At 44.4% G+C, this 18,136-nt stretch overlaps 1 protein-coding gene across 1 annotated transcript in view; it reads left to right on the top strand.

The window, feature by feature from the left end:
* Positions 1 to 18,136, top strand: part of FMN1 (formin 1) — a 144,794-nt gene that overhangs the window by 16,394 nt on the left and 110,264 nt on the right. The window contains exon 3 of the mRNA XM_066612303.1: positions 7,616 to 7,677. Coding sequence (XP_066468400.1) covers positions 7,616 to 7,677 — 62 coding nt within the window. The remainder of the gene's footprint in view (positions 1 to 7,615; positions 7,678 to 18,136) is intronic.

The raw sequence follows: 18,136 nt of genomic DNA, 5'->3' as shown, positions 1-18,136 counted from the left end.
TCTGTGCATACCTACTAACCCTGACACAGCAAGGGAGTGGTACCTTTTTAAAACTGCCCTTCCCTGCCATCCTGGAATGTGAAGGGCACTAATTCTCAGCCTATCCCTGAGATTGCCCTAGCAGCTTATTTTGCAGATCTAAACATTATCATAGAATGCACTTAGTGTAAAACATGTCGGATGGTTGTATTTAAAAAGGTAAATTCAATTCAATTTCAATTCAATTTCAGTTCAAATCTGTGGTCATCTTTTAAAAAAAAAATCTATAAATGTTCACATTTTATTTCTTACAGTGCATGGGAAGCATTTGCACAGTGCATTATTTAAATGAAGGGATTTGCACACAAGTTAGAAAAAGAATGCTATTGTTTCCAAAAAATGGGAGAGCCTGCCATGTTCCCGTTCATCTATGCTGGCATTTAATTTGCAAAGCAGAATTTGACTAGGATTTGAATAGTTAGGGATGCTGTGCTTCAATAGACCGAGCATATCCTGCTGACATCTAGTGATTGAATCTGGAAACTGCATTGGGGAAATAAGGGCAAAAGAGGAGAAAGAGAAGTAAGGACCAGTGGTGTAGCTAGAGGGGGTGCAAAGCACTAAGTTTTGCAGTGAGCCTCACTGCAGCATGCAAGTGGCCCCTCCCCCAGGAGCCATTCCAGGTGTATTCCTGCGTTTTGCAACCACCACCTAGAATGACTCCGAAGGGGAGGGGTTACTCGCACACTGCAGTGAGGATCACTGCAAAACTTAGTGCTTTGCACTCCCTCTAGCTACACCACTGATAAGGATCAAATTATAAATTATATGGAACACCCATATAATAATCTTCCAGTAATTTTTTAAAATGAAATGTAACTGTGGGAGCCTGCAGGTTGGAGCAAAGGAACGAGGTTTATAATAATAAACCCTTTGGGGCAGTGACAGACTTTTTCAGTCGGTGTAAACCACCATGTACATTAATGGGGTTCGTATTATTTATTTTAATAGATCTTATCCTCTGTGAATGTACAGATTTACCAGATTTAAACCTGTACAAATTTAAAAACCTGTACATTGTAGAGGTTGTCCTAATGTATGCGCCCCAGGTGTTTTGTGAGTGAGCCATTTTTTCCTATCAGATGGAACAACATAACACACACAGTTTTCAAGTACTGTATATTCTGTAGATTTGCAATAAGACATCATGATTTTAAACCTTTGTTTAATAAGACCTAAAATTTCATTTGCCTTTTTAATGCTCCAGCGCATTGACGCAATGTGTTCAAGTGCCTTTTACAATATAACCTCAAGATCCGTTTCCCAGTTCTTGCAGCCATTCAGAGTCAGTCTTGTATAGGGAGTTCTGTAACAGTATCATTCTTTTTGTCTTGATGTCAGTCTTTGTCTAATGTCTAGTCACCTAACCTGACGAGTTCCCTCTAGGCTTCTTTACAGTTTGCTTTGAACGTCGTTATCCTGAATGATACGTTTGACAGCAGCAAATATTTGAGAACAGTGCACTGCTTCCTAGTTTGCTAAAGGTACATAAGAAGGCATTGTCTGATGATCAGTGTCAGGAGACATCCTCTGGTGTGCCTTGTGTCCAAATAGATCTGTGTGTCATAACTTGAAGATGATAATTTTGTCCTGTGAAACAATTTCACTGAATGATGCTGATTTTCCCTGATTTTATTGCAATAAAAGGAGTATTTGCCTTTAAACATTGATATAACATTGATATAAGTAAAGCCCACCCAACTTGTGGAACCCATTTAGTTAACGGTAGCTGCCAGCCACGTACAGGTGGTCCTTCTTTATCTGCAGATTCAGAACCTGCAGATCTGATTCACTGAGGGTTCCAAACCTGTGGCTGAGAACCCACTGTGTCCCCTGGATGTGACCAGAACCTCGTTCTGGTAGTGTCCTGGAGCCTTTTTGAGGCCCGCGGAGTGGCGGCCTCAGAAATCCTCTCAGAGGTGTTTAAAGGACACTTCTGGTTTTTGGCAAAAACCTGGCACAGCTCTGGTCACATTTGGAGGTTTTGGTGCCCTGACCCACGGATTTAGTTATCCATGGGTTTTGGCATTCACAGCGGTTCTGGGAACAGAGCATCTGTGGATGCCAAGGCACCACCTGTATTGTGGCCTGGCTGTTGCTTCACAGTCCTGGTTCCAGGCAGGTGACAAAAGCAACAAGTTCATCAACATTCATATATATTTGGCTTGGTGAGTCTCATATTGTGCAGGGAAGACATTCTATGCTGCAATATTTGGTAGACTTCGTTGTGATTTATAGGAACACTGACTTCCATACCTTTGTGGCTGTAAATTTTTAGTTACATTTAAGCCATATTTTGAATGTGAAAAAAAAAATAAGTAAAGGGAGCTGTTACACTTGTTTTTCAGTGATATGGTACTTAATGCAATTGGGGGATTAATCACTTAATAGTAATTTAATAAAATGACCTGTAAAATAATAACTTTTTTATTGCTGAATAGCAATGTATTGTTTCATATGAGGGACATACCTGTTACATCTTTTTAATTAATTAAAATATGTTTTGGTTGAGGAGGGTTAAACTACATGTTAACTTATGCTCTTACTTCTAGCTGACTTGAGCTCTTTAAAGGAGGCACAGCCAGGTGGGTATAAGGTGTGATCCACTCTCTTTGTCTGTCAGGTTGGTGTTTACCTGTTCCATAAAGGCAGTGTCTGTCTTGTGAAAGATCCATTTTCATGAATTGCATGAAGGGCATTCAGGTTCAGCAGTCTTTTTTTTCTTTTTTCTTTTTCTTCAAAATAGTTGATATACACACAGATAATGTAAACAGAAAACGTAAGACTAAAGTTCTAAAATGTGTTGGAAAGGACACTTGCATTGGGCAATGCAGAAGTGCCGTACAGTTTGGCATGAAGGAGGTTCCCAAAATTGAGAGTAATTCCTAGGTGGGTGAGGGGGGGGATCCATTAAAATAAGACTCACAGCCCAATTCTAACTTTCCACTCTGTGATGCAGGGTTGCCTGAACAGCCTCAACTGTATCCAGCACAGGAAGAGAAGTCACTGGAGGTCTCCCCAAGGTAAGGGGACATTTGTCCCTTTGCCCTGGGGAAGCCTCTGCCAGCAGCGAACCTCCCCAGTCCCGTGCCCGGGGCAAAGGTCTGCAATGGTGCTCCCCCATGGGCTACCACCACCCCCCCTACAAAATTCCGCACCTGAGGCTCATGGAGCCTCGCGTGACCCAGGAACGCGTTGGAGAAACTTCTGTGAGGTTTCCCCAACGCTTTAAACTGGGCTTGCAGAAAACCGGAAGCACAGTTTCCGCCCCCTTCAGAAGCCTTAGAGAGGCTTCCACAGGGTCCTGGTGCCTCGCGCCTGGGACTTTTGCCCCATCGGACCTTATGGTAGGTCCGTAACTGGCCTCCACAGATGCTATGGGGCTACTTGGGCCTGCATCATCTACTGATCTCACTCCCCGCCCAGGCCTTATCTTGCCACCATTCCAACTTCCTGCCACTCCCCTGCTGCCCAGCATGGGAATCTGCTTCGCTGCACGCAGGGCGGTGCAGGCCTCTCTTCCAGTGCTACAATGTCCCATGCTGCCGCAACATGCTTTATGCACATTTGCAGCAGTGTAAACCTGTGGGTTGCATGCTCCACCAGCATTAGGTGAGTATAGAATTGTGTCGTCAGTATGCTTGGGACCCCAAATAACCCTTCTGTGCAACGTCTTTCAAAAGAGACATTTTTCTCTCTTTCTAAAAGGGGTAGCCCAGAACTTTTTGACCTCAATTATTAATGCATTTTTCTCGGCAGGCATATGCCTCCATTTTGCTCCCCTGCCCAGAATGGCTCCGAAGGGAGGGGGAGGGGCTGCTCGCACTCCGCGGTGAGGCTCCCTACAAAACTTAGTGCTTTGCACCCCCTCTGTTTGGCACTGTTTACATCCTTAGCAGGGTTATCTTGTTCAGTAGTTAAAGCTCTTAAAAAAAACAACACCAAGGAGAAACACACATAGTAGGACTGACTTTTTAAAACACTTGAGATTATTAAAATACTAATATGAGCTCAGGCCTCTGAGTAATTGATTGTGAACTGCTGTGCAGTAAACATGGGTGGTGCTTGCATTCAGAAAAGATTTGAATGTTGCCATTTTTTGTGCCTGCGAAGCATATGGTGTTAACCTGCTTGTTGCATCTGTTCCGTGGTATGTTCTTACTTTGTCTCTTTAATAAATACTGGTGAAAGGAAGTTTTGAAATGATCCTTTTAAAACTGTTTTTGTATTAATAACTGATTTGTGTCATATGTTTGTGATCTGTTTCATACGTCGGTCTCGTGTCATTATAACCATCTGTCATGCTTTCACGCATGCGACAATTAATTTCTGGTATGCTCTATGGGTCAATTAGTCAGACTTATCCTGCTGTTGTTGGTTTCTACGCTTTATGCACACTTTGCAAAATGAATTAAAGCCTGCTTCATTTGGTTTTGGCCACCACCCTGAAGTTGCCGTTGTGAGCCTGAGGCATGTACCTATCACTTAACAGGAAGCTACGGGGTGTGTCTAGGAAGAGCTAGGCCCCCATCCAGAATGAAAAATCCCACAAAGTTCCACCTACCTCCTTTAGGGAGTCCATAGTTCCTCCCCCCACATGATGTCAGCTTCCTCTGATCCCCTGGAGGACCTATGATAGCATTCTTGCTTGGATTATTGCCTGGCTCTTGGAGCCTATAGAACCGACCCACGGACCTGACGAAACAGAGAGCAAGAGAGATAAAACTGCAATGCTTATACAACCAAATACTGCTGTTGTTAACCTCTTTTCCAGGGATGGACTGCAACTTGGGTGACTTGGACTTGAGTCGCAAAAATGTGTGTTTTTCCCAACCAGTGCAGACTTGAGTCACCCATGTCAAAGACTTGGGCATTGACTTGGGACTCAGGGGTTTTACCCTAAAAATGAAAAGACTTGAAATAGACTCAAGTCAGGGCTCAAGTGCTTGAGAGTCTGTTTTGTGTGTGTGCTTCCTTTTTCTTTTTTCACTGCTTCCATGACTCGACCCTTTTCTCCAAAAGATACTTGAGTCAAAATGACTTGAAAAATGGCTCTTGACAAGTCACAGTGACTGCCATTATTATGACTCCCCTTATGTCAAGGTGGGTGGAGACTCAGGACGACTTGAGACTAAGCACTGTGACTTCAGCACATCCCTGCTCTTTTCAGGCTTACCTTCTGTTTCTTGCCAGCCCTTCTTTGGATGAAGACAGATGTAAAATAAAAAGGGGACTCATAGTGGTAGAGATGTGCATACCAGCAGGTCTGTTATTGGCCAGCACTACTTCATGCCTGTCCATTTCTTCCCTCTTGCTGCCTCCTCCTTTTCTAGCAAACTACTCTTTAACTGCCAGATGTGTGATGAGACTGCATTGCTTCTGTCTTGGATATCTGGCTGCAGGTCACTTTATTCATTTTCTCCAGCCAGTAGCTATGGCTATGAACAATGGAAACAGTGGTTGAGTGGGGTGGAACAAGACTGATACGCATGGATGGAAACTTGAGTCAGGTGACTCAGGTCCGAGTTTGCAAAAGCATGTGTTTTTTGCTGACTCATGTACACTCAAGTCATGTGTGTCAATGACTCAGGCACTAACTCGTGTCTCAGTGCATTGAAATGAGTCACGAATGTGAACAATTAAATTCCCTGAGTTTGGGTGTGCTTGCTTCCTTTTTTCATGGCGTGAAAGGCCTTGTGGGGTCATCATTCAGATCAGGCGAGCAGCAGAGAAGTTCCAGCCAGGAGGCAGGGAACTATTAAAGTTTTGGTTTTGCATCAGACAGGAGGTTGTCTAAGTGCAAGATCATGGCACCACACCCCTCCTGGGCCCGGTCCTCCTGACTGGGCTAATGCGAACTCACTGGTCCTAGGGCTTGTTCCAGCACAGGGAGGCTGGCATATGTCCATGCGCCAACCTCCCCAATTTGCAAGGACTCTCAAGTCTCAAGGGACTTGCACTGGCTCCAGGGCAACGCAGGATTACGCCCTAAGTATCTTTGAAAACTCCTGTTTTGGACAAAAAAGCATATTGGCCACCTTGAGGATCATTTGATCAAAAAGTGGGAGTATATAAGTCTTGGAAATAAATATTTTTGCTCGACAGGAAAATATGTGATTTACTTATCTTCTGCATGCAGCTAGGAGCAGTTAATCTTGTAGTTTAAAAAAAGAAAAACTAATACATTCCTCCCAACATCTGAACCATGGGTGGAGGCCACATGTAGAAAAAAGTGGTTGTTGATCAATGTGATATTAACTTGACATCCTTTGTGACAGTGTGTACAAATGCAGTCTGGAAAGAGCACACCTTTTTAAAATAAAGTATGTCATTCTGTGTGTGATGTTCAGAGTGGAAACAGCAAAGCAGAAATTAGAATTCTGTAGCTGTAGTTTCTGGCCCCAGATGTAGGAAAAAGTAATTTTCAGGGTTATTATTTTGTGCTTTTGTTTTTCTCTCCTCTCCCCCCCCTTTTTTAAAGGGCAGCCATAACCTCTTTAGCCTTTTCTCATAGGAAAATGCTTCAATGTTTGTCCTTCAAAAGTCCTGTACTTTGACGCAAGGCGACCAGCCTTGTCCACAGCAATCTAAATGTGGTTGCGCTATTGATAGTTCGAATGGCACTGAGACAGGAGCTTTTCATTTTTTTTGCCTACGTAATAATTCCAAGCTAAGAATTTGCATTTTCCACTGGCTCAGCATACCGCATTAAGCTCCCTGATACCACTATATGAATGCCACTCATTTAGAGCCCAGTCCTATCCAACGTTCTAGCACTGATGCAGCTATGCCAATGGTGCATGCACTGCATCTTGAAGTGAAGGGGCAGTTACGGAGGCCTCCTCAAAGTAAGAGAATGTTTGTTCCCTTAGCTCAGGGACTGCACTGCAGTTGCATCAGACCAGCGGTTTGGATTGGACCAGCGGTCTCCAAACTGGAAACTACCATGTCGCCCAAAAGCCCTCTCCATCCCAAGCAGTGATTACTGTTCTGCCACAGTGCTGTGTTTCTTTCAAGCTGATCTGGGCACAGGGATGCAGAACTCTTTCCCCCCCCCCCCCGCTCATGGGGGGGAGGGCTTTTTCCAAACCCCCAGATCAGGCCTGTGGACCAGGGTTTGGAGAGCCCTGGATTGGGCCATCAGTCACTGTATACATGTACTCACCCCACTCTTCCTTGGGCAGTAGTTGATAAGTGCTGGGGAGGTGACTAGTTTTGATTCATTTCAATCTGTTAAAAAATCAATAGATATTGATTTATGGGGGAGATGTAGGTAGTTTTTCTGCAACTCAATAAGTAACAATACAAAATAAAAAATTAGATAAATTAATAGACAGTTGCAAATGGGAACCGTTATCTCTCTGATCCAATGTTTTAGGTTTCAAGATGCGATCCTAGCATAGTGCTGTAACTCATCCGTTAGCTTCATCACTGTAAAAACCTTACTGCAGCCTGAACCTGTCTTATACCACGGCCATGTGATTTCAAATAGGTGGCATTGTTCGTGTTTTGATTGCAACTTCTGCAACCTGCCACTGATCTGATAGGTAATTTAATTTTTAATTTTTTTTAACAGAATACCATGCTGCTATTTTGCACTTAAAGAGGGACCACAAAGTTGAAGTTGAAAAACTGAAGGTAAATATTTCTGATTATTTCAATTTGTAAAAAAATTAGTTTTTTATTTGAAATGTTGTATACATTGTGTATGCCCCCGTTTTGTTCTAGCAGCCCGGAATGGCACCAAAGGAGAGGCGAAGGGCTGCTTTCATGGCTTGGTGAGGCTTCCTGCAAAACTTAGTGCTTGGCACCCCCTCTAGCTATACTACTGGCCAAACATAAATCTTGTTGGTTGCCCTGAAGTTAGTTGCCTTGCATTGGCACATCTTTTCCCCTTTTATTATGGAAAAACAAAGCAAATTTTTGTTCTTGAGGCATGTTTTGAGCTGGAAATCTCTCCTAAAAAATAACCAGGTGGGGAGGGGGAGGGATCCTCATTGGAATTAGAGCATACAGGTCAGAGAAGGTCCATTCTGCCCTCTTGCACTGTTTTCATTCTGAAAATGTATTGAAGTCAGCTTGATGTATGAATTTTGCAGCAATTTCCTCAAATTGCTACTTCAGGAGCAAATAGCTGCTTCAGAGTGGGTGATTTACAGAGGGGAAAAAAAGTATATGGGGAAAGAATGAACCTCTCCTTCTCTTTTAACCAGGTCCCACTGGGATCCCCTTCCCCAATATGCTTTTTTGTGAGAAAAAAAAAAAAAGAGGGACTTCCTGCAGGAATTGGTTCTACTGAAGACAGCAGAACCTTTTTCCTTGAGATGTGGAATATGGGATATATTAGAATATGGGATATATTAGAATATGTATTATATCACAATACATATATCGGTGTCAGTGCTGGATTGCATGCCTAGATAGAGAAGTAGATCTTACTCATTGCAATTTGAACATGATGGAAAATTAAGAGGGGAGCTACTCTTTCATTCCCTGAAACCGATGAAGGCAAGCAAAGTCCAAGACTGTGGTTCTCAAATTTTCAGCACCAGGATACACTTTTTAGAATGAGAAACTGTCAGGACCCATCGGAAGTTATGTCATGGCTGGAAGTGACATCATCAAGCAAGAAAATTTTTAACAGGCTATAATCCTACCCACACTTACCCAGGAGTAAGTCCCACTGACTACCGTTGTTAAAAGCATGTACCGTATTTTTCGCTCCATAAGACGCACCTGACCATAAGACGCACCTAGTTTTTAGAGGAGGAAAACAGGAAAAAAAAATATTCTGAACCAAATAGTGTAATAAAATACTTAATAAACTATAACAGAATAACATTTGAACCATGTAAAGTGAACAGCAGTCAACAGTGGCATTAAGAACCATTATCACTGTCATTAACAAATGGAGAGACTTAAAGGTTTGAGTACTCTAGTTTTCTGGAAACCCCAAGAACTCATCATCGCTAGAGTCAGAATTTATGAAGCTCACAAAAGCAGGTGCACACAAATAGGGGATCACATTATCTTTCTGCTACAATGATGTTCTGCCAAATTCCAATCCACTGGGCCTCGTGCCCGCTTAAGGCTGATCAGTCCCCCTTGTGCAACTCACTAGTGCAGCAAGCAAAAGTGAGTCCAGTTCTAGTCCACAGATGCCAAGTAAATCAGTCCCATCAATCAGAGTTGCCAAATCAGAATCCAGAGCCAATAAGCCAAATTACAGTCCAAGATCAGGTTCCAGGTAGGTTAGTCAAATCCAGCAGGGTATCCAAGTCCAGTCACAATCCACAGTCAGATTCCAAATTCAATAAACCCAGTCAGTCTCCTCTCCTACCTCCAACCTGCACTCCTTCAAAACCCACAAACCCTTTCTGCCTCAGGTACTCCTTATATCCCTGAGGGCCCTATTGCCTTCCAGTGGCTGCAGCTGTGCAGCACACTCTGCTGGATGCCCAGGCCTTACCCTTAAAGGGGCCACTGCTGACACCACATCTACCTCCTCGCCAGTTCTTCCCTGATTCCAATACAAATGAACAAGTGGAAAGTCCAACCACAACTTGAATTCTCAAGACACAACAAACCTCTGGATTTATGGTGATTTACCTGGGGCTTGTGCAATAAGCAAACACTGGCATTCTGACCAAGGAGACAGTTTTTTCTTTGTGATGGGGGGGGGGGGCTTACATTCAGATGCTGGATGAGGTGAGTGAAAGCGCCCCTCCCCTGCTGTGTGAGTGTGTGTGGGGGGGGGGCAAAGCATCTGTGTGTGTAAGAGAAGGGGACAGCCTGTGTGTGAGAGAGAGAGAAGGGGGAAAGTGTTGTGATGCTCCAGGCTTGGGGTGGGGGGAAAGAGAGGCTGTGATGCTCCAGGCTTGGGGGGGGAAGAGAGAGGCTTTCCTGGGAGTAAGCCCCCCTGACTCTAATGGGACTTACTTCAGAGTACGCATGCACAGGATTGCGCAGCGAGACTGCCACCCCACCCACGCTTTCCTGGGAGTGAGCCCCAGTGACTCTGAGACTAACTTCTGAGTAGACACACAGGCTTGGGCTCCCTCCAGCGCTGCCACAATCTGCGTGGGCGCTGAGGGAACGCAGGAGCCCCCCAGCCAGCTCAGCCTCTGACTGCCTGGGGAAGCAGAGCAGAGCAGAGCGAGCAGGCAGGGGGCAGGGCCAGGGCCGGGGCGGAGTTTTGTTTTTTTTCAGTATTCGCTCCATAAGACGCACACACTTTTCCCCCCACTTTTTGGGGTGGAAAAAGTGCGTCTTATGGAGCGAAAAATACGGTACATAGTAGCCTGTTAAAAGTACAGAGCTGTAACATCTCCCCAGATGCAATCACATACTATGGGAGCAACAAGTCTAATATACTAAAAATCAAATTGAACATACACATTGAAATGAATGATGACTCACCTGAAATTGGCTTGCAACCCACCTAGTGGGTCCTGACCCACAGTTTGAGAAACACTGGTCTAAGGAATTAATTTGGGAATGCATTTTCTATATTCTCCACTAGAGGTCAGCTAAACACCTCTGTTTTCCCAGGAGATAAATTGCCTGTTAACACCGCTTCATCTTTTATTTAATTTGGGTATATAGGCAGTCTCTATATATTAAAATGAAAGCACAATATGCCATATTATTTTTAAGAGTGGGTACCTGGTCCTGATCCTAGAATGGATCTCTGTTTGGATTTTTTTTTTTTATCTTATGAAGTCAAACACACAGTTCATGTTGACAAAATTCAGTGAGATGAATTTACGGTAGCCAGGACAACAAAATCCAAAGCAAACTATGACAACATCCAAAAGAACTTTACTTGAAAGTCATCAGAAAACAGATAAGAACAATGTTAAGAAGTGCAAATATATAAGAACTAAAAACAAAATGCTACTTGTTGCACAGTTAAGTTGAAGAGGTTCTTAACTGGTCTTAACTATCCGCAAAAGTGTTCTTTGGAGTCATAGCATATCGGAAAATTCATGGAAGGTCCAACCCAGCACTCTCATTTCCTATAAAAAAATTTCCACGAAGACAAATGAAGTAAGCATTTCTGAGTAAGCATGCATAGGTTTGGACTGTAAAAACATCATGCGGAAGTGAATTTACATCTTCATGTTTGTATTTTAATAAGGAATTTCCAACTGAAATTGACAGTTCTGACTTGGGTGGGTCCACTGGATCTGGTTCTGCCAAGCTTGGGACAGATCCACTGCTCCTGCCAGTTTGTACCTCCCATCAGGGAATGAGAATCAGGGACATGATTGAGACATACAAAATTATGCAGGGGATGGACAGAGTGGATAGGGAGATGCTCTTTACACTCTCACATAACACCAGAACCAGGGGACATCCACTAAAATTGAGTGTTGGGAGAGTTAGAACAGACAAGAGAAAATATTTCTTTACTCAGCTTGTGGTTGGTCTGTGGAACTCCTTACCACAGGATGTGGTGATGGCATCTGGCCTGGACGCCTTTAAAAGGAGATTAGACAAGTTTCTGCAGGAAAAATCCATTACGGGTTACAAGCCATGTTGTGTATGCGCAACCTCCTGGTTTTAGAAATGGGCTATGTCAGAATGCGAGATGCAAGGGAGGGCACCAGGATGAGGTCTCTTGTTATCTGGTGTGCTCCCTGGGGCATTTGGTGGGCCGCTGTGAGATACAGGAAGCTGGACTAGATGGGCCTATGGCCTGATCCAGTGGGGCTGTTCTTATGTTCTTATGAGAAAAGCATTGGACAGCTGATTGACGTGGCTAGGTGGGCAGATGCGGTCACCCATTGTTAGTTTATTGCTCCTCTCCAACCTGCTGCTCAAGGCAGTAGTGTTCCCAGAGGGAGGCACAGCGCTATGTTTTGCAGGAGAGGCTGCTTGTACGGTGCATTGAGGCGCCTGCAAAACATAGTGCTGTGCCCCCCCTCTGGGAACGCTACTGGCTCAAGGTGGCTTCAGTCATCTTGTGGCTGGGCTTGCCCTGCTCTGACTAAAGCTAATTCTGGAAACTTTTTCCCCCAACATGAACTAATGTTAAATAGTTCCTGGAGGCCCTGTGAAAATCTCCAGGATTGTTGTCGTTCTCCCTGGAGAATGATGCTGATTCATGAGACCCCAGGCCAGTCTTGGAGCATCGACAACCCTACTTCCAACATGGGACTTGAAATCTATATAATTTTTCTGTTTTTATTGTTTTCATGAACATAAAATAAAATGTACAAATGTGATTTGAGTTGGAGATAGTGAAGATGGAAGGAGTTGAAAATTATTTTTCTTGAGGTCTGATTTATGCTGGATAACATGACATCTCATTAGAGAAGACAGTAAATGTGGTTTCCTTTCTTTCTTGATTTTTTTTTAAAGGTCTGTCTCATACTGTTGGAATATGTGGTTTTGTGGGCAAATCAATCTATATAAAAATCTGATATCTGGATTATAAAAGCTTTTATAATTTATTAGTGCTGTTTGGGCTATCCTGTGTGGGTGATTTCCTTCTGAAGCTGTAAAGCCCACCAGCTTCCGGGAACATGGCCCCGATATTATTTGTGACCAAACCTGATATGCATGTCATTGTCGTAGCTAGAGGGGGTGCAAAGCACTTCCCCTTTCCCTTCGGAGCCAGGTGTTTACCTCCATTTTGCTACCCCTGCCCGGAAAGGCTTTGAAGGGGAAGGGATGGGGCCGCTTAGTGCTTTGCGCCCCCTTTATACACACCAGGCAGATTATGATAAAAAGGAATAAAACCTGTGGCAGAATATTTTAGGGATGCTACTGGGCCAAGAATTATTATTATTATTATTATTATTATTATTATTATTATTATTATTATTATTATTATTATTTTGTGTGGTTTAATTGGCATGTTTAGAAGGTACTGGTTTCCCTACTACTCTATTTAGCTCTACTCAAATACCCCACCTGGTGTGCCTGTTTGTGATGAGCAAAATTGCGTATTAAAGTTCTTGGCAATGGAATTTTCTATATGTATATCAGCATGTAAAACAGAATTAAAATCAGTCTAGAAATGCTATAATCCTTAACCAGTGCTGAATCTGAAACAGATCAAATTGACATTGTTCTTCCAGGGTTAGGCTGAATAGCAGTGTCTGAGATCAGTCGGAAGGCTGAGACTTTTGAAAAAATTAAAATATAGAGAATGTGAGAAATTTAACAGTTTTCTAGAAAGGCAATGAATTATTATTATTATTATTATTATTATTATTATTATTATTATTATTATTATTATTATTATTATTATTATTATTAACAGTATCTATATACCGCTTTTCAACTAAAAGTTCACAAAGCGGTTTACAAAGAAAAATCAAATAACTAAATGGCTCCCTGTCCCAAAAGGGCTCACAATCTAAAAAAATGCAAATGAATACCAGCAGAAATGAAATGACTACCTTAAATTTTTTAAAGGGAGCTTATGCATGAATACATAATTCGTACAGCAAGTTATGGTACTTTTTATGGTGTGTAAAGTGCCTGACTGCAAAGAACTGTTGCTCGCCCCCCGCCCAAATGCTTTGAAATATATGAATGGAACAGTTAGAAACTCTTTGTTCAGAAGGATTCACGTGTCCATCATTGTAATGTACTAAGGCAAGTGTAGCCTGGAGGTGAAGGTCCTGGAGGCCAAATTTAGGCTATTAGGTAGGAAGCTGAAAGCCAGGACCTCAAAGGTAGCATTCTCGGAAGTGCTACCTGTTCCATGCACAGGGCCAGCTAGGCAGGCGGAGATCAGGGGTCTCAATGTGTGGATGAGCGGTTTAGATTTGTTAGGCACAGGGGAATGTTTTGGGACAAGCGGGGCCTGTAAAAGAGGGACGGGCTTCACTTGAACCAGAATGGAACCAGATTGGTGGCGCATAACATTAAAAAGATGGCAGGAAAGCTTTTAAACTGATCCCTGGGGGAAAGCTGACAGGAGCCGAGTGGCATCCAGTTCAGAACTCCTCATCCCTATGAGACGAGGATAGGGAGGTTAGAGAACAACAAGGTAAAGGCAGAGTAGGAGAAGAAATTGGGAATGGTAGCGTGATGGGATGTGATAGACGGTTTGGCACAGTGAGAGTATGCAGGGACAAAGGAGCTAATAAGCAGTCCATCCTGGGGCATTCCATGTACAAATGCTTTTATGCAAATACCCAAAGTCTCCGAGCAAAGATGGAAGAACTGGAATGTCTGGTGACAAGGGAAAACATTGACATAGTGGGCATAACGGAAACCTGGTGGAATGCAGAGAATCAGAGGGATACCGCAATCCAGGGCTATAAACTCTACCGGAGGGACAGGGAGGGACGTGTTGGAGGTGGGGTGGCCATTTATGTTAAGGAAGGAATAGAATCCAGCAAAGTAGAGATTGAAGGTGGGTCCGACTCCATAGAATCTCTATTGGTTAAATTACCAGGCCTGAGGAGCGATGTAATACTGGGGGCGTACTATCGTCCTGTTCCAGAACCAGAACCACCTTTCAGAGCGCGATACCATAGTCTTTCGAGACTGAAGGTTGCCAACTGACTATCGTCCTCCAGACCAGAAACCGGAAGGGGACCTTGAAATGAGGAAACAGATCAGGAAAGTGACAAGGAGGGACACGGTTGTAATCATGGGGGCTTCAATTATATAGACTGGGTCAATTTGTGTTCTGGTCACGAAAAGGAGACCGGATTCCTTGACATGCTAAATGACTGTGCCTTAGAGCAGCTAGTCATGGAGCCCACCAGAGGACAGGTGACTCTGGATTTAATATTGTGCGGTACTCAGGACCTCGTTAGAGATGTCAGTGTTATGGAGCCATTGGGGAACAGTGATCATGCTGCGATCCATTTCGACATGCACGTCGGGGGAAGAATACTGGGCAAATCTCTTACAAAATCCCTTGACTTCCGACGAGCAGACTTCCCTCAAATGAGGAGGCTGATTAGAAGGAGGTTGAAAGGAAAGGTAAAAAGAGTCCAGTCTCTACAGAGTGCATGGAGGTTGCTCAAATCAACAGTAACAGAGGCCCAGCGGAAGTGTATACCGCAAAGGAAGAAGGGCTCGATTAAGTCCAGGAGGGTGCGCGCGTGGCTAACCAGCCAAGTTAGAGAGGCTGTAAAGGGCAAGGAAGCTTCCTTCCATAAATGGAAGTCTTGTCCTAATGAGGAGAATAAAAAGGAACATAAACTATGGCAAAAGAAATGTAAGAAGGTGATATGGGAGGCCAAGGGAGACTATGAGGAACGCATGGCCAGCAACATTAAGGGGAATAATAAAAGCTTCTTCAAATATGTTAGAAGCAGGAAACCCTCCAGAGAAGTGGTTGGCCCTCTGGATGGTGAGGGAGGGAAAGGGGAAATAAAAGGAGACTTAGAGATGACAGAGAAATTGAATGAGTTCTTTGCATCTGTCTTTATGGCAGAGGTCCTCGGGCAGATACTGCTGCCTGAACGACCCCTCCTGACCAAGGAATTAAGTCAGATAGAGGTTAAAAGAGAAGATGTTTCAGACCTCATTGATGAATTAAAGATCAATAAGTCACCGGGCCCTGATGGCATCCACCCAAGAGTTATTAAGGAATTGAAGAATGAAGTTGCTGATCTCTTGACTAAGATATGCAACTTGTCCCTCAAAACGGCCACAGTGCCAGAGGATTGGAGGATAGCAAATGTCACGCCAATCTTTAAAAAGGGAAAGAGGGGGGACCCAGGAAACTATAGGCCGGTCAGCCTAACATCTATACCAGGTAAGGTGGTGGAATGCCTCATCAAAGATAGAATCTCAAAACACATAGACGAACAGGCCTTGCTGAGGGAGAATCAGCATGGCTTCTGTAAGGGTAAGTCTTGCCTCACAAACCTTATAGAATTTTTTGAAAAGGTCAACAGGCATGTGGATGTGGGAGAACCCGCAGACATTATATATCTGGACTTTCAGAAGGCGTTCAATACGGTCCTTCACCAAAGGCTACTGAAAAAACTCCACAGTCAGGGAATTAGAGGGCAGGTCCTCTCCTGGATTGAGACCTGGTTGAAGACCAGGAAACAGAGAGTGGGTGTCAATGGGCAATTTTCACAATGGAGAGAGGTGAAAAGAGGTGTGCTCCAAGGATCTGTCCTGGGGCCGGTGCTCTTCAACCTCTTAATAAATGACCTGGAGACAGGGTGAGCAGTGAGGTTGCAAAGTTTGCAGACGACACCAAACTTTTCCGAGTGGTGAAGACCAGAAGTGATTGTGAGGAGCTCCAGAAGGATCTCTCCAAACTGGCAGAATGGGCAGCAAAATGGAAGATGCATTTTGATGTAAGTAAGTGTAAAGTCATGCACATTGGGGCAAAAAATCAAAACTTTAGATATAGGCTGATGGGTTCTGAGCTGTCTGTGACAGATCAGGAGAGAGATCTTGGGGGGGGGGTGGACAGGTCGATGAAAGTGTCGACCCAATGTGCGGTGGCAGTAAAGAAGGCCAATTCTATGCTTGGGATCATTAGAAAAGGTATTGAGAACAAAATGCCTAATATTATAATGCCGTTGTACAAATCGATGGTAAGGCCACACCTGGAGTATTGTGTCCAGTTCTGATCTCTGCATCTCAAAAAGGATATAGTGGAAATGGAAAAGGTGCAAAAGAGGGCAACTAAGATGATTTCTGGGCTGGGGCACCTTCCTTATGAGGAAAGGCTACAGCTTTTGGACCTCTTCAGCCTAGAAAAGAGACGCCTGAGGGGGGACATGATTGAGACATACAAAATTATGCATGGGAAGGATAAAGTGGATAGAGAGATGCTCTTTACACTCTCACACAACACCAGAACCAGGGGACATCCACTAAAATTGAGTGTTGGGAGAGTTAGGACAGACAAAAGAAAATATTTCTTTACTCAGCGTGTGGTCGGTCTGTGGAACTCCTTGCCACAGGATGTGGTGATGGCATCTGGCCAGGATGCCTTTTAAAGAGGATTGGACAAAGTTTCTGAAGGAAAAATCCATTACGGGTTACAAGTCATGATGTGTATGTGCAACCTCCTGATTTTAGAAATGGGCTAATCGGAATGCCAGATGCAAGGGAGGGCACCAGGATGCAGGTCTCTTGTTATCAGGTGTGCTCCCTGGGGCGTTTGGTGGGCCACTGTGAGATACAGGAAGCTGGACTAGATGGGCCTATGGCCTGATCCAGTGGGGCTGTTCTTATGTTCGTAAGGCATAATCCTAACAAGGTCTACCCAGAGGTATGTCCTGTTTTGTTCAATGGGGCTTACTCTCAGTAAAGTGTGGTTAGGCTTGCAGCCGGGCAGCCCAATCCTGAGCTTCCGTGGCTCACAGCCTCGGCTAACCGAAAACGGTTGCCGCTGGATCCTGTGTGCCATGGGCTACCATGGGCAGCACCTTGGGAGAAGGGAACCTTTGTCCCCTTCACCCGTACAAGGGAAGTTGCCATGCAATGGTAAAGGCGCTCGTGTAGGGTGCTGAGTCTCGCATTGAACGCGCAGCAGCCAGTCTCCCTCCCTCCCCCAGCACACATCCCGCCCACTCTCTCCCACCTCCCCATCACGTCTCCTCCCCACCCTCTCTGCCCTCTGCCTGCCTCCCCCCTCCCCAGAACGTCTTCTCCCCGCCCCCTTCCTGTTTCTTCTTACTGTGCCACGGCTTGGTGGTCCGTGTAACTGCCAAGCGGTGGAGGCTTGACGCTTGCCCGGCGCTGGCCCAGCAGTAAGCCTTGCAAACGTGCCTTACAGCATGTTTGCAGCAGTACACGCTGGCGATACGCTGGCATGCACTGTTCAGGATTCCGCTGTTATTCTCTTAAACAAGTGATCCTGAGAATTCCTCAGGAATGTTTCAGATCTTCATAGCGCCAGTGGCAACTTTTGAGATTTGAGATTTGAAATCACTGCTATGCAGTGGCGTAGCTAGCGGAGGTGCAAAACACTAAGTTTTTCAGGCAGCCTCACTGCAGTTTGCAAGTGGCCCTTCTCCCTCCCCTTTGGAGCCATTCCAGGTGGTGGGAGCAAAACTGCCTCCGTTTTGCTCCTACCAATCAGAATGGCTGTGAAGGGAAAGGGGAGGGTCCACTTGCATGTAGCGGTCAGGCTCCATGCAAATTTTAG

This window comes from Tiliqua scincoides, chromosome 1 (assembly GCF_035046505.1).
Source record: "Tiliqua scincoides isolate rTilSci1 chromosome 1, rTilSci1.hap2, whole genome shotgun sequence".
Lineage (NCBI taxonomy): Eukaryota > Metazoa > Chordata > Lepidosauria > Squamata > Scincidae > Tiliqua > Tiliqua scincoides.
Note: the sequence above shows the minus strand (reverse complement) of the source record. Positions and strands in the feature narration are given on the sequence as shown.